Raw genomic sequence first — 15,599 nt, forward strand, 5'->3', positions numbered from 1 at the left:
GCAGTGCTCTGTACTCAGCATCCTGTGCTCAGCTCTGGGCTCTCACTGCAGAAAGGCATGGAGGTGCTGCAGTGAGTCCAGAGAAGGACAATGGAGCTGGGGAAAGAGGACAATGGAGCTGGTGAAAGAGGTGGGAGTAGGTCTCTTCTCCCCAGTAACAAGGGAAAGGATGAGAGCAAGTGGCCTCAAGTTGCACCAGGAGAGGTTTAGATTGAATACTAGGAAAAATTCCTTCACAGATGCAGTTGACGTAAGTTGAAACAAGCTGCCCAAGGAAGCAGTGCAGGCACCAACCCTGGAAGCATTTAACAGACATGTAAATGCAGCACTTCAGGTCACGGTTTAGTGGTGGACTTGGCAGCCCTGGATTAACAGAAGGACTCAAAGCTTTTAAGAGTCTATTTCAACCTAAATGTTTCTGAGCTTCTTGGGCCTGGCGCTCCATCTAACCCCACAGCACATCCCCCCAGGGAACCATTTGTTCATTCAGTGGTAGAGGTCTGAGACTTTACCTCCCTGGAGCAGTTCACAAAGGGGTCATGTGAGCACCATGACTTGAACCAGGGCACAAACAAGAGCCCTACCAATTATCTCAAAGCCCTAACAATTTATCTCAACGGCAGATGACTGCTGTGAGTTAGGTATGCCAGAGACCACATCCAAGAGCACCCTACACTGCTGAACACACTCTGTCTATGAATCTGAATCACTGATATGGAAAAAGCATTTGGGATGCAGACAGCTTTGCACTTATACAATAGCAGAGAGGTGCTTAGAATGATAGTTTAATACAGGTCCAGCTTCCTCCCCTACACTGGACCAGAGCCCTAGCTTTCTAAAGCATTAATTTGCAACAGACGACATTAGATAAAAGTTTTTCCTGATAACTTCTCCATTGCTTCCTGTACCAGCACAGAAACTTCTTAAATTCCAGGGTAAAGGAAACTAGATTAGAAGGCTCAAAATCCTCTCTTTCCTGTAGCAAGTTAAATAACTCACCAAATAAGCAAAGCACAGCAGATGCAAATCCTTAGTATTTTCAATAAATCCTCTCAGTTAGAATTTTGTATTAAGAAACTGAGGTATTCTACATGATTATCTAAACAGGTATCTCACCTTAAACATGGGTCTCACATGCTCCAGGTGTGTTGCACTGGTAAAAGGGGCCTGAACGTGGCTCACTGCCTCCATAAGAGCTTTAGCTGTTTTAGCCATTTGTTCCATTTCCAAGTTATACAGGAGTCTTCTCTGCTTCTCACTAGCAACACCTGCAAACACATTTTTTCTCTCATTTGTGCATCTTTAGCAATGGTGTCTTTAGGAATAAAATAATTTTACATTTTTCATTAAGTACAATATTCGGATTGTATTATTTTTCATTAAGTACAATATCTTTACTTTCTGAAAATATCACACTAGCCTTCTCATATTTGTTTTACAGATGGATAAAATTTAACTTCAGGCAAACTTGTATTCAAAATGCAAACTATTTTTAAACCTTTACAGAATTTTCAGATTTGAAAAACAGAGATTTCTTCTCCATCAACTCAACTGACAGCATAAATATCACACCCACGAAGTTAAACTGAAAATGAAGAGATATGTCATAGGAATCCATCAGCAGAGAAAATAACAATAAAAACAACTGCACATCAGTTTTTCAGTGTGAGAACTACATTAAACCTTTTCATTTCTATAACAGAACCTCCATCTCATGAAGACAGTGAAATCTAAGTATCATGTAATAATCATCTTTTTAAAAGTGACAATAAAACATTATGTTAAGTGAATGAACGCTGAAAATGAGAGTATTTTTTTTTCAGATGCAAATTTCCTGCAAGCAATCTGTTTGTAAGGCTAACCTAGGACTTAAATGATACAAATATGCTGTGAAAAAGTTAAAGCTTTCAATGTTCTCTGTAGAAAAGCTAGAATGAGTAACATCTCAATATTCACAATAGGCAAAACACAAAAGGCCTTTCTGTTATCTGAGAGAGGAAAAGATAATTAATAAGTGCACAAATTAGAGCCCTAAGAGCCAAATATTACAAAATATTTGAAGACAGATTGGTTATTGCAGGAAATCACAACAGTTAAGAAAAAGAAGACACACAGAGTGTGTGTTCTGCTCTGTACCTATTGGCTACCATGTAACTTCACAGAGCCCTCAGATTTCCCTGTGCTGCTGCTCAACAGCAACACCAGTCTCCTCTGTGGTCAATGCACTGACTGCCAGGAATTCAGATGCAAAGGGAAGGGAAAAAAAGCAGTTGTATTTAATGCAGATTTGAGGTTAGCATCATGCATTTATATTAAAAAGAAAAGCATATGAAATTAGAAGCTAGGACTCACTGTGAGTTAAGTGAGTGGCGTTTGCTTCATTCAACTCCTGTTTTAAAAAGGAGAGCTTAATGAAACTGAAGAGCCAACCCTTGAAGAAAGCTAACAATGCCACTACTTACTTTGTTTACTGGATTTTGTGGGTATTGTTAATTCTTTTGTTTCTTTCATTGAAATCTTCTTTCCAGCTATTTCATTATAGATAGCAGACAAATATTCTTCAGGGAGATCTTTACTGTCATTGATACCTCTATTCATTTTAATATACTGTTCTTTTGTCATTTTATTCTTAACCTGAAATGCAGAAAGTAGCTGTAAATATCAACACATGAGGCAAGCTTATAATTTACAATCTCCCTATAAAACTGCCCAGCCCACAAGAAGTTACCATCAGGGATAAACCTGCTGATTCAGAAGACTTTTTAAAGTAGTCAACATATCCAAGACTACACTGTCAAATCTACAATATACCAAAAAGCCATGAGGACATTCTAACACTCAAACATTTGGTGGGATCCACAGATCAAATGTATGTCAAATGTGATGTACATTTAAAAAAAAGATAAGAAAAAAAAGCTTTTTCTGGTCATACAGACCAAACTATCTATGATGCAGAAAGCTACCTGACAGAAAGGTCTAACCAAAAAACTGCAAAACCTGAACACCCATGAAACATAATACTGTTACTTAAAAAGATGCACTAATGTACACTACCTTACTTATTACACACATAGTGATGTTAAATTGGATATCAAGCTTTAACAACTACACTGTCACAATGCCTGAAAGTTACATGCCTATGAATTACACAGATATTTATTCCAGCAACATACCTGTGGACTGTGAAGATCTGTTGTCAACATGATAATTGAGTAAGCTAAAACATATGCAGTATCTGCACTAGCAAAAAGAGTTTGCCTGAAGGCAAAAAGGAGAGAAAGAATAGCAAATTTAATTTATTAGGATTTTTTACTAATCACTCAGCTTTCCAAAGTTCTGAAAAAGAAGTGTATCTTACCCTTGGTTACATTCTAAATATCTAGCAGCAAATTTCTCCATTAAGCGATCAATTTTTTGAGCTTCTCCGGGCAGACGAAATCCTTCTAGAAACATGCGCAGAGCTGAAACGAAATCCTTTCCCGAAAAGTCGTGCTGGTCTACATATGCATACATCACTTCTTTGTTAAATTTGTCATTGTCTCCCAGGAACTCCCCAACCTGAGTCTAAAATAAAGAGTAGAAAAGACAAACTAGTGCCTTTATATTTGAAAAATAAATACCAACAGTCAAGTGTTGTACAAAAAGAGGCGTGTATTGCAGTTAGCTGAAACATATTCCTGCTTCTCCTCCATTGTCTGAAGCAAAGTATTTTGGCCATATATTCAGTCATAATGCTCTTACATGCTCACATGTATCTGCCTACATTCTTCCTTCTCTGCTTTTACTCACATGCCATTTGTTTGTTAGATGAATTCCACACGTGTACAAGACTAAGTTAGTATCACTAATGATTGTACTCTGCTGTAATGATGTTTGTAGTTAAGAAACTTATTACAGGAATGAAAAGCTCACTAAACTCAACTTTTTTCCCTAGAGTACTGATCTCAAACAGATGCAAGGGATGCTCAAATAAAAACAGCTGGTACTCAAAATACATCTGAGTTGATCACTGTCAACACAACACAGTACAATGAAGAAGAACATGCATTCAAAGAAAGATGCCTGGATGTGTAAACTGAGGTTAAAAATGTTTTAATGTCTGATTCTAAGCATTACTACCAAAATTTGTGAATTCAGCTATAGTTGCAAACATGGGCACCAATGAGTGTGGCCTTTGTGCATAATGGTGAAAACTGCTGTTTCAGAAAGCTAATTAGGTTTCTCATGACAATATTAACATGAGACATTCCCACCCATATTGCAGGACCCTTCCACATCCAGCAATAGCTGCTAGCTGTAAATAAAATCCAAGAGCTAATCTCAATTAACTAACTTTCCTCTGGGGGCAGAAAAAAGTGCTTTAATGTTGTTGCACCACACTATTATTTTCACCATCTCTGAAGGACAGATACTTCTGGCAGTTCCTTACTAAAGTATATAGGATTTACTAAGTTGCTTCAAGCTATACTAGCAACTAAGTACAAGTTTTGAGTCAGCTCAAGCAGGTCAGTCTCTTGCTTTACAGGATGCTGAACCACAGGATGCATAGAGCACAGGGTAGAGCTCTACTGCACCCTCCAACTCAGATTCCTTGAACTTACAAATTTTAGAAGAGAAAAAGAAAGGTTTCCTTTTCTTCATTCCTCAATAATGTGATACACACTCTGAACACTATCAGCTGATTTGCAATTAGTAAAAACACACCAGTATAAGCACAGACAACCATCAGGAAAACAGTTTCCTTACTGAATCTAATCTTTCCTCTTGATGCAAGAATTGAGCAATGTCTTCAGGGGTAGTGCCAAGCATTCCCTGTTCTTGCAAGTACTGAATCCCCCTCTTTGGTTTCTTGTTGAATCTGTACAATGAAAAGCAAGACGAAATGAGAATTAATCCTTTTACTAATGCAAAATGTTGTACCAGCCTAAGTAAAGAAATTCAGAAATTTCAGATAAGATGCTGAAAAATCTACATATTAAGTATTTTTCCTTGATCAAACTGCACATTAGAGAGGAATGAGCTATTTCCCTTTACTCTGGCACTCATAAATAAAAAAAAATATTCCACAAAGACAGCAAAATCTTGAAAAGAACAATTATGCTGTTGATTTTTATCTTAATCTGTATGAAACAATCAACAAATCCATTAGTTGCCTGTAAAAATGGAAACATACAAAACATAGAACCAGGAAACTGAAAGAAACTGAAGCCCTGAAGGGCTAAGGCATATTTGTGCAGGGTCCCAGAACTGAGTGACAGGAAACTTTCATTTTTGCATAAAACTGACCTCACTGAGGAGATTAAGGTGATAAAGATAAAATCACATGGAAGATTCACATCAGACTTCACTGAGAAATTACACTATCCTCCAATTCTAATTATGACAAGTTAATTAATCATAAGGACTCATCAGCATAAGCATACAGGAATTTTCACCAGTAACATGTACATTAAAATGGGTCACATTCAAATGATCACGAGTTCAATGTTCTTTTTATCCAAATATAAAAACCTTATTTTTAGACAAGCAGGTCTGGAGAAAAAAGAACAAACATTCAGAGTACTCATCTTCTAGCTGTGAGGAATTAGGTTAACACAAAACACTGTTGACAGGCTCCAAAGGGGACACCATTCAGCACTCTTTCACCAGAGGAAGTGCTGTTACATCCAGAGTTTTTTTCCTAACACAAGATGAGTATCTATGAGGAGAAGGAAGAAAAACCCAGGAATCTTCATGGCTCCAAAAGAATCCACCCTCCCATGGGTGATAAAAGGGCACTCACAAGTCAATTCCTTGTTCTATTATTTCCTTTTGCTGCTTTAGGACTTCAAACTGCTCTGGGTTGTCAGTGCCAGACATCTGTGTGCTGTAACTGCCAATTCCTGATGAAGCAGTAGAATCCAAAGAATTTAAGCTTCCATATCTGTTAATTGTCTCAGGGTGTTTGGTTTCACTGCTGTCCTGTTCTGTGGGTTTTTCTTGGCCTATAAAGTGGAAAGGGTTACATATATCCAAAACACATACAGTGAAAAAAAATAAAAATCACTACAACATATCAAGGAGAATTCTGTCAGTTCATCACATACTGAAATTTAAATCTTAAATTAAAACTATAATTTCAGGCACTTGGGAAAAAAAACACCTCAGAAAACCAACTACAGCTTTTTTATTTTATTTTCAAATCCAGTGTCTCTTTTAACCTGGAGCAACTATTCTAAGGTTTAGAAACACAGTGTCTGAAAGAATTCAGGCATGCCAAGGAGCTGGTGCTCTCAGTTCACAAAGACAGTCATGCTAACCACTCCTACAAAGTTTACTACTTCACCTACCAACTTTAAATGCTTAATCTGAAAATTCTGGCATAACTTTAGGTTGGATGAACACAAGATTAAAACAAGCAACTATTTAGTTACTTCATGGCTTACAACATTCAAACTTCTACAACTATATAACGTATATGTAAGTATTCAGTAAACAGGTAATTTTTAAAATAACCAGTAAATAAATAAAAAAATGCTCTCTCTCTATTCAGCTTGCTTTAGCAGTTATTTAATCAATATGAAATTACATATAAATTAGGGGAGCTTCAAGGAAAGTTTTGAGGCACTTTTAAAATCAGAAATACAGAGAAAAACGGGATTTAGACATTTTTCCATCCAGTAGCATTCCAGGAATTAATACAACTAAGAAAAGACAACTAAGACAACTTGTTTAAATGACACCAAACTTATCAATATTCCTACCAAAGGAAAAATAGTCTGGATATTAACAGCATCAGAATACTGGAAGAATACACTGAAGTCTTGTAGCACCTCATTACTGAAGGCAGAAGAAACACATCATATGTCTTACCAAGGGTTGTCTGGGAATTGGGATTTACATATTGATCCTTACTCCACTCCACCATGCATTTCAAGATCGATACTAAGCATTCCAATCCTTTTTTCCTCAAACTTAATTCCTAGAAAAGATTTCATAAATAATTAGTGGACTGGAGAGTTTAGTCTCAAGCTATCAGGCCAAGAAACATGAAACTTCATGAAGTTTGGTGCAACTTTTACCTGAACATTGGACATGCCAAGTTCTTGACTACCCCTTCCTTGAGCAATCTTTGATAAGTCATTAACCAGCCTTTCAAATATATTTGCTGCATTTAAGTCACAATCATAGTTCACGTAGATGTCCACCACACTCTGAGCATCTATAAATAAAGTGATATTGTCAACCTTGGAACAAAAACTAGGTAATTTAATGAAAGGCAGATATAGTTTTATTCTTTGGGATAAAAAACAAAAACTAGAAAACAACAGTCCTTCATACCTGCACATATCCTTGTCAGTGTTTGTATAACCATCCACTTATGATCAAATGAGCTAGTAGAAGTTTCCAAGATATATAGGAAAATTTCTTTGAAGAAAACCTAAAAAATATTCCAGGTAGAGGATGAAAAAAAGTCCATTAAAAAACAGTGACTAACTTTGATGATCAAAATTCCAATATAATTCTGAAAGCAGCACTTTAGAAGTACAGGAAATAATGAAAAGTCAAAAAAAAAAAAGGAGGAAAGGAAGAAATAAAGCCTACAATTGATACATGCAAATTAGGAATTTGAATTATTTACTTAAGTGCTTCTGCAGTGCTGCCCAGGTTTATTTTCTAAGCATTCAAAAGCAGAAGAATTTGGAATAATGTCAGATCCTGAAGGACAATTCAGCCTAAGAAGAAGCCTAAACTGCTGTTAAGAGCTTCTTTGTGATTTTGAAAGAAGAGGTACTATTACTTCATAACAAAAATACTTTATCTGCAAGATGATGAGATTATGACACAAACATGACAAACAGCTATTTATGCAAATTTGAAGTACTGGACCTTCATTAGAAGGGAAACGCCTTGACACGGAAGAATCACTCTACAATGTTAGATTATTACTGGAAGAAAGCTGCTGGTCAGGTACAGCATGCAGCACCTCCATTAAAAGGAAAGCTACTCTTCACTAGGATACAGATAAGTTTGCCCCGAAACCATTTTAGCATAGGTGCTGTTGTTTGGAACAGAAACTATTTTATCCCCTATCAATTAGCTCCTCACCAGACTCATCAGCACCATAGGCTGACTAATTCAGCCAAGCTTGCTTAGCAGCTGAACTAAAGCTTCTTCTTGCTTCTTCCCTGGGCAGCAGCAACTGCTGTAACAGCACCTGAACTCCAAAGTGAACAGGGCATTACATCATCGTTCTGTACTTCTGAGAGCCCAGCTCTTCACAGCCACCTGTGGATCCAAATCCACAACACACAGTTTTACTGGACAACTGCTGAGAGTCTCAAGCCATTCAACTTCTCCAATAGCATCACACAAATATCCAAATATTTAACTACCCTCGTTTTAGCACTGACTGTTCCTTCATAGCACAGATTTTTTACAGAGATTTTTATGCTATGAGCCAGGTAGAGAAAAACATAAGGCTGTTTCCACTTTAAGTCATACATCTGGGGAAAAACAGCAATACTGATTTTTAGGCAACTTTGGTGGTAAGCTACTTCCTCAAGCAAAATGTTCTAAAAATAGTTATATTTTACTAATCTCTTTAGAGAAATAGAGGCACACAGCACAATGTCAGCTAACTGTCTTAATAAGGAAAGCACCCCTATGAAACCTAAGGAGTTCAACACATAACAATGCCAAGACTTGCACGCGCTTAAACATACTTAAGCATACGAGACTGATTTTAGCCACAACTTTATGTAATCAGAGAAAGACAAAAATTTAATACATGTCATGCCGTGAGTAACCCTCAGTTACACATTTGGTGTTTCCTGACTTTTACTGAAAGGCACTGATTTTATATTTCTCTGGAACTAGCAAAACTATTTTTTTTTCTGGTAGAAAACTTAAAAAAGAAGTCACTGATGAAGCAGAGAAAAGGTTTCAGGGACAAAAACTAAACCCAAATCTAAGCTAGAAGAGAAAATGGCTGGAAGCACTGCATACTATCAAGGCACTTCAGATCTTTATGCCTCTGAGACCAAGACTTGCTTCTGGTGTCACCTTTGGAAAAGTATATCCTGGAATGAAGAACTTCTCAAAACCATAGTTACGGTTTACATTTCAGCTACTTAAAAATGCTGTTTATCAGTTTATAACTTACGGCAATTCACATCACAGAGTTGAGACTTTGTTCCTTACATACTGGAAAAGTAAACCAGAAATTATTTATTATGTTTGGTCGACTGAAGTATGAGTTTTAAGGTATTCAGTTAGGAAAGGGTGGTAATGGTAAGCACAGCTAAATGACACCCCAACTCCTCTGATATCTAGGATTTGATTTGCTGCAAATGTATTCATTAACCCCTTCAGAATTACTGTTACAATACAATTAAGGTACAAATCAAACAGTGTTACCTAAATATTTGAGTCAAAAGGCCACGGGAGGGTGACTTTCAACAGAATCTGAAACTTTTCTTTTCAAACATGCCAGAAAGTTCTTAAACAGATGAAAAATGCAGCCTCAATCCAAAAATATATAGATTTTGCATATTGTAAATCAGAGCATATGGCTCTCCTTACAGCTTCAAGACACAAACTGCATGTGAAGTTATCTACATTTCTACCCACATCTTCAGAATAACCTTTAGGATCAGTAGCTGAAAGAAGAATTCTTAGCTTATAATCAGGAAAAAGAAAGGAGTTTCTAGAAACTGCTGTACCATGTACTTTGTAAAAAATGGGTACTTCAGCAGTATCAAATTTTTCGGTTTGCTATTCACAAGGAGGAAATGTAGCCCTGATATGTGGTGATGGCCTTTTAGCATACTCTAGAACCTGCTACATTAGTGCAGAGCATCCTATAACCAGTTTGCCTCCTATGTCTTCATTTTCTGTTAGGGATTTGTGAAAGGCTGGCAGTGATGGAAACCTATCAAATTTCTGTCAGGAAAGCTGACTGCTGTGTGTTCTCCGCCTACATGCTGACTTGTAAGCTCTCTGAACACAGCAAGTCCAACACTTTCTGGCAGGCAGGCTGTGGGACTGAGAACAGCTCCACCCAGTCTGTCTGATGTGCCAAGCCCTGCACACACACCACAGTCTTGCTGAGCACACAGCTGGCCTTGAAGCTTTTCAAAATGCATCATATTTTCAAAGCACATTCAATCATTTCTATCCAATCTATGCTCAACCATACATTGTAAATCTTACTGGTTTTCCCCCACAGAAGTCTCAAAATAACCTGGTAAGTGATCTCAGCACAATACTTTTCTGACATGCTACTGTCAAAACGAGGTCCTTCCTCCAAAGCTGCCGTAACACATCAACTTATCCAATGACATTCACAGATGAAGTGAATTCCCTGAATTCAAGGTCCTTGTAACAGCAAGATTTATCAACATTTCCAAGCATCTCTTCACATACTTAAGCTCCACATGGATGGGGCAATCTGTCAGCTTCAGTATTCACACCTGAATCTCCAGACAAAAAATTACTAAAATAAACAGCAGGGACACACTGCACAGAGCACTGCTTTATTCAGCACAGAATTAAGTTCTTTAACACATGTGACACCACAAGAGGATACCCTGTGGTCGAACAGAGTTGTTTTGAGGAGCTGCTTGTACCTCATGCACAAAGAGCTGATCTCAAGAACAAACCCTCCACATACATAATTACAGAATATTTCGAACTGGGTGGGATCTGCAACAATCATTGAGTCTGACTCTTAAGGGAATGGCCTCTATGGGGATACATATTTCTTTGCCCTATACTTAGAACTGATCTACTGAAAATCCACAATGCCTAGCAGGACTCAGAATTTACTGCAAAGAATATGGACTTCTCTCCATCTATAGTCCAAGGAGTTAAACTGTGTGCACACATTTAGAGGAAATGAGATCTTATTCAGGACATATATTGACAGAGGCCCTGATAAGCAAAGGGAAGTGGCTACAATGATGGAATAGCTGGGACTTGCCCAGAGAAAGAAATCTGTTCAAGGGATTGCAAAGAAAATCCACAATGCTCTTCATGGCCTTAGATTTTATTCCAAAGATCTTTTGCAAAACCATATATTACACAGTCTTTTCCTCAGTGTTTTCATTTTCCAAATTTATAATATGCAGTGCTGGGCTAAGCTTTCTTAATCACAATATTGAACATTGGTCGAACTTAGCCACAAACCTACTCAATTCTGAGTTTCAGCAACACTCTGCAATAGTACCATGCCACACCCAACAGAAAACTTCAAAATAAGGAAAATCTGACAAGTCTTACACAAAAGCTGTGAGTCACAAAGGAAAACAAATTTATTTAAGCAACACCAAGCTACACAAATATAAACATATGTTCACTTAACACCTCCCACACATTTAATTATAAATTAATGTAACATACCTCAATCTGCATCTTTAGATGAGTCTTAAAGTTTGACAGGAGGGTAAGAAATATGGAAAGTGAAAGTTCAAAAACTTCTGGAACTGATGAGACTCCATTTTTTGACAGTGCAACACAGAGGTACTGCTTTATAGCATTAATGAACATCTCATTTGTCCTGAAGACTGGTCCTGCATTTTGCAGAATGGACAGAAGCAACTGCAATGAAAGAATCTTTGATCGCAGTTCATGAGATCTAGAAGAAAACAACACAGCACATCAGCCCAGTGTAAGACATAAAAAATAAAAAAACATTCTCTTAAAAAGTCAGTACAAACCACACTGATTTTGCAAGTGGAATGTTAATGAGAGAAACTCAAATTTGACACAACCAGTTGCAGAAAGGGTCATAAAAAGATGTTTGGTCGTTTTTTGTTAAATTGTTCATTTTTCAACCAAGAATGCAAGCAAGACCTTTTCCAGAAAAGGAAAAATTATATTGAACCACTCTCTCTTCTGCACCACAGAACAGCAGGACCAAGAGGCAATGCTGCCCTTTTAGCCAGAGGATGAAGGACCATTCTTTCCTGTAAACACAGCTTTGGAAGATCCCATCTAAAATCCAGCCCATCTGCCAAACCCTGTAGTAAAAGGTGGAAATTCCTTCTCCTCCCCTATTTCCACCAGCATGGAAAGAGAGTTGAAGGACTATAAACACAATACTTCCTGCCAACACTGACATCTCTTTGCTCAAATACAGCACTTCTCAGTCACTGGGCCCATCCCACTCTGAGAGCAGGTAAAACACAAAATGTGCCTCTCTGAAGCATGGCATCACCAAGTCAGGCAAGGGCAGTGTTGCCAAGTACTCCACAATACCATTCTTACAGACTCGTGTAAACTAGAATTCATGTCAGAAACAGGGCTACTATTTCTGCTCTACAAATCCCACAACAACAAACACAACAAAACAGCCAAAAACCTCTGAAACCACATGAAAAAAGCATAAAGGAAATCTGCACCTATTGTAATCCAATGCAATAAATAACATTCCAGGTGAAACCATTCTCTCCCGAGACTCCTGATGCTCCTTCCCACTCCTGATCATTTCAAAAAAAGGCTCTGTCTCTTCTGAAGAGTGGGTACAGACACAATTGGCTTTCCAACAGGCCAGTCCCCAGCTTTCATTAAACAGCTACCCCTGACAGAGGACAGTTATGAAACACAGGGAACAATGACAGGAAACTTTTCATGCAGTACAGCCCAGACACAGTACGGAGTGCTTCAAGTCAATCTGTGACACACAGAGTAGCTGGATATTTGCTATATATTGCAAATATAAAAGCTTAATTAAAAAATAAAAAAAAAAAGTAATTCCAGTCTAGCTAAAACAAAAAAAGCCAATTAGTATCAAGTATGTTGCAAATAAATAAACTCAATGATTTCTGCCCAACAAAGTCAGATAGGGAAATCAATCTGCAAACATTTCAAACTCAAAATATAATTCCATCAGCAGACTTTTCTTCTGAAGATGCTTTTGTGAAGAAAAGAGCCAGTCAAATTGAGTGAGGAACTTGTCACTCATATTTCTCCTAATGGGCTACAGGTCAAAGTCAATCCAAAACTGCTCTCTGTAAGAATTCTTCAAGAAATACTTGATGCTGGCACTGCATGGACACTGCCATAACAATCTATTTTGATGCAAAAGGCTTGGTTTTGTATCATATGGTACCAGATGTGCAGATAGCACATGACCAGATTATACTTTGCTATGGAATATAAGATTTTAAATATGAAGAGAATTTCAGTCATAAGTAAATTATTAAATATTGCCTACTTCCAGCAAGTGACAGCTCCCACCTGAAATCCTGGACACGCTGACCTTACAAATTTTGTATGATGTGTAAAGCCCACTTAACTTAGAACAGGTTTAAGGTAAAAACAAAAACCAGCAAGCAAACTTTTGAGCTGCATTTCACACCTATCTTATTTTATTCCAGAAAAAAAGAAAACAAAGACATTAACCAGGTTCCCAGAAAGCAAAATGCTGATCTTAAGTCCCAGACTTGTGATTTTAAGCTAAAGCTTCAAGTTCAGTTACCTAAAATCTAAAAATAGTTTCATTACAGACTTCGTAACAAATTTCATTGAAAGTAAGATTTTTTAAGAGGCAGATAAGACTCTTGAAATGCCACAGATATCCTATGCCTCCACTTCCAATTACAGCATGTTTGTAATAGTTCAAAAGCCAACAATGCCTCAGAACCATTGATAAATTCTAGGCACTTCTCCAAATATGGCATATCTTCAAATGTATTTGCAGTGAATTTCGGTTGCCTTAAATGCCTTTTTCTCCAATTTGTTTTTGTATGAAGAGTTTTGCCAGTCCTAATAGGAATGTCAAGGACTCCATGGATTCAGATGAGATTCTCCAAGTGCCTCAATAGCTATTACTTCTCTTGCAAGGCAGTTAATCCACTAAAACCTTTAATAAATGGGCTGCTTTAGACTCAAGAGTACTAACTAAAACCACAGGATTTTCAAGGCATTTCCTGGAAGACAATTCTCAGCAATAGTGAGGAAAAATCCTCATGCTCCAGTCTTCATTCTCTAATGTCCTGACTTTTCAAAGTACATTGCTAGATGATTTTAAGAAGTTCCTAGATTAAATCTTCAAACCCTTTTGACTACATCATATCTTTTCAACTTATTAAATCCACATCACTGATGTAACTAAACTGTCTTAAAGTTACCTCCTTTAAAAGCTAGACTCAGAACAGTAAAGCTGATTTTAATTTGAAGAATACCAGGCCTTTCACTGTCATTTGAAATCATATTATAGTTTCAATTTGAGCTCTTAACACTCCTTAGAACAAAAAAGCACTCCTCTTGAAAATTATCAGCAACTGTTCCTAATGTGTAGATCAAATGTATATAAATTATATGCATATAAATCCAAGATCAGAAAGCAAACCTTTCTGCTGACACTCAGAATTTAATACTGGCACCCATCTATAGAGGAGATTCTGTATCTGCTTTAAAACCAACAGTTCTATAAATGAAACTGAAGACATGGTATCTTCAGTCAGAACAAAACAGCCAAATAAAATCTTTGCTATCAAACATTTGTGTTTTGATTAAGTAGGCTGACAGAAGTGTCCGACCTGAACAAAAGCATGAAACACTTCTTCATGAATTTATCATAACCAGTTATCAGCTCCAGGTGAGGAGTTGATATTAAGTAGAGCTGAGGATGTGTACTGGATACACAAATGTGCTGGTTTCAGCTGGGGTAGAGTTAATTTTCTTCCCAGTGGTCAGCACAGACCTATATTTTGGATGGAGAGCACTATGCAAGAGATAAAATAAATTCTGGGGCACAACCAGCAATGGTTACAAACCTAGAAGGTACCAAAAGCAGAGTAGTGTGAGCAAGACCAGAAATACCTGATAATCTTCTATACAAACTCTTTTCAAAGCTTTATGAACAGCAACTAGGAAGAACATGTTCTACTTATAAAAGGACAGGTGTTAAGAAACTTCTGAACAAGTATACAAAAGATGCATTAAAACATAAAGTACTTTTCCAAAGCTTCTACGTTCTTTTCACCATACTGTTAGTTTCTCGTTAACAGGACTCACAAAAATATTTATATAATTTATTTTTATTGTTAGATTCATTAGAAAAACTTTTAAATTCTACTTACTTTGGATCTGGTGGTCCATCTGATAGGGGCTTCATGGATAGTTTACACAGTGACCTGAATACAAGGAAGGCATCCTTTTGTAAAATGTGGGAAAACTTAGCACCAGGGGTAGGTCCTGAAGAATTTCCAGATTCCTAAGGAAGTTAACATATTTCAGTATACCATTTTGCATTAGCAGGGCATGCAGGGAAATCCCCACCTCTGAGCAATAAAAGGTTAATATATTATACAATTATAACCAACTCACTTTAGCTGTATGGTCTCAAGATCAAAAAACAGAAACATTCTACAGTCCAACTGAAATAAAAATCACTCCTGAAAATGTCCTACTCAGTAAGAAGTCAGAATTAATTAAAGAGCATCATGAAATTAGGTAGGTCAAGTTTAAGTAGGGTAATTTGCAGTGAATTGCTGCCAGGCTCTTTCAGTAGATAGTTTAAACTAGTTTAAAAAGACCCAAACACCAGACATTTTAATAGATTATGAATAGTTACCTGTCTGCTGCCAGATACATTTGATAAATGTCTATGG

The 15,599-nt window shown here is 37.2% G+C and overlaps 1 protein-coding gene across 2 annotated transcripts in view; it reads right to left on the bottom strand.

Annotated features, from left to right (window-relative positions):
- Positions 1–15,599, bottom strand: part of ARFGEF1 (ADP ribosylation factor guanine nucleotide exchange factor 1) — an 85,703-nt gene that overhangs the window by 27,373 nt on the left and 42,731 nt on the right. For both annotated transcript variants that reach the window (XM_063169865.1, XM_063169856.1), the window contains exons 9-19: positions 15,069–15,202; positions 11,383–11,617; positions 7,321–7,420; positions 7,062–7,201; positions 6,853–6,961; positions 5,783–5,984; positions 4,747–4,858; positions 3,359–3,564; positions 3,174–3,258; positions 2,463–2,634; positions 1,117–1,268 (exon numbers count right to left, since the gene is read on the bottom strand). In XM_063169865.1, coding sequence (XP_063025935.1) covers positions 1,117–1,268; positions 2,463–2,634; positions 3,174–3,258; positions 3,359–3,564; positions 4,747–4,858; positions 5,783–5,984; positions 6,853–6,961; positions 7,062–7,201; positions 7,321–7,420; positions 11,383–11,617; positions 15,069–15,202 — 1,647 coding nt within the window. The remainder of the gene's footprint in view (positions 1–1,116; positions 1,269–2,462; positions 2,635–3,173; positions 3,259–3,358; positions 3,565–4,746; positions 4,859–5,782; positions 5,985–6,852; positions 6,962–7,061; positions 7,202–7,320; positions 7,421–11,382; positions 11,618–15,068; positions 15,203–15,599) is intronic.

Source organism: Melospiza melodia, chromosome 1, assembly GCF_035770615.1.
Source record: "Melospiza melodia melodia isolate bMelMel2 chromosome 1, bMelMel2.pri, whole genome shotgun sequence".
NCBI lineage: Eukaryota > Metazoa > Chordata > Aves > Passeriformes > Passerellidae > Melospiza > Melospiza melodia.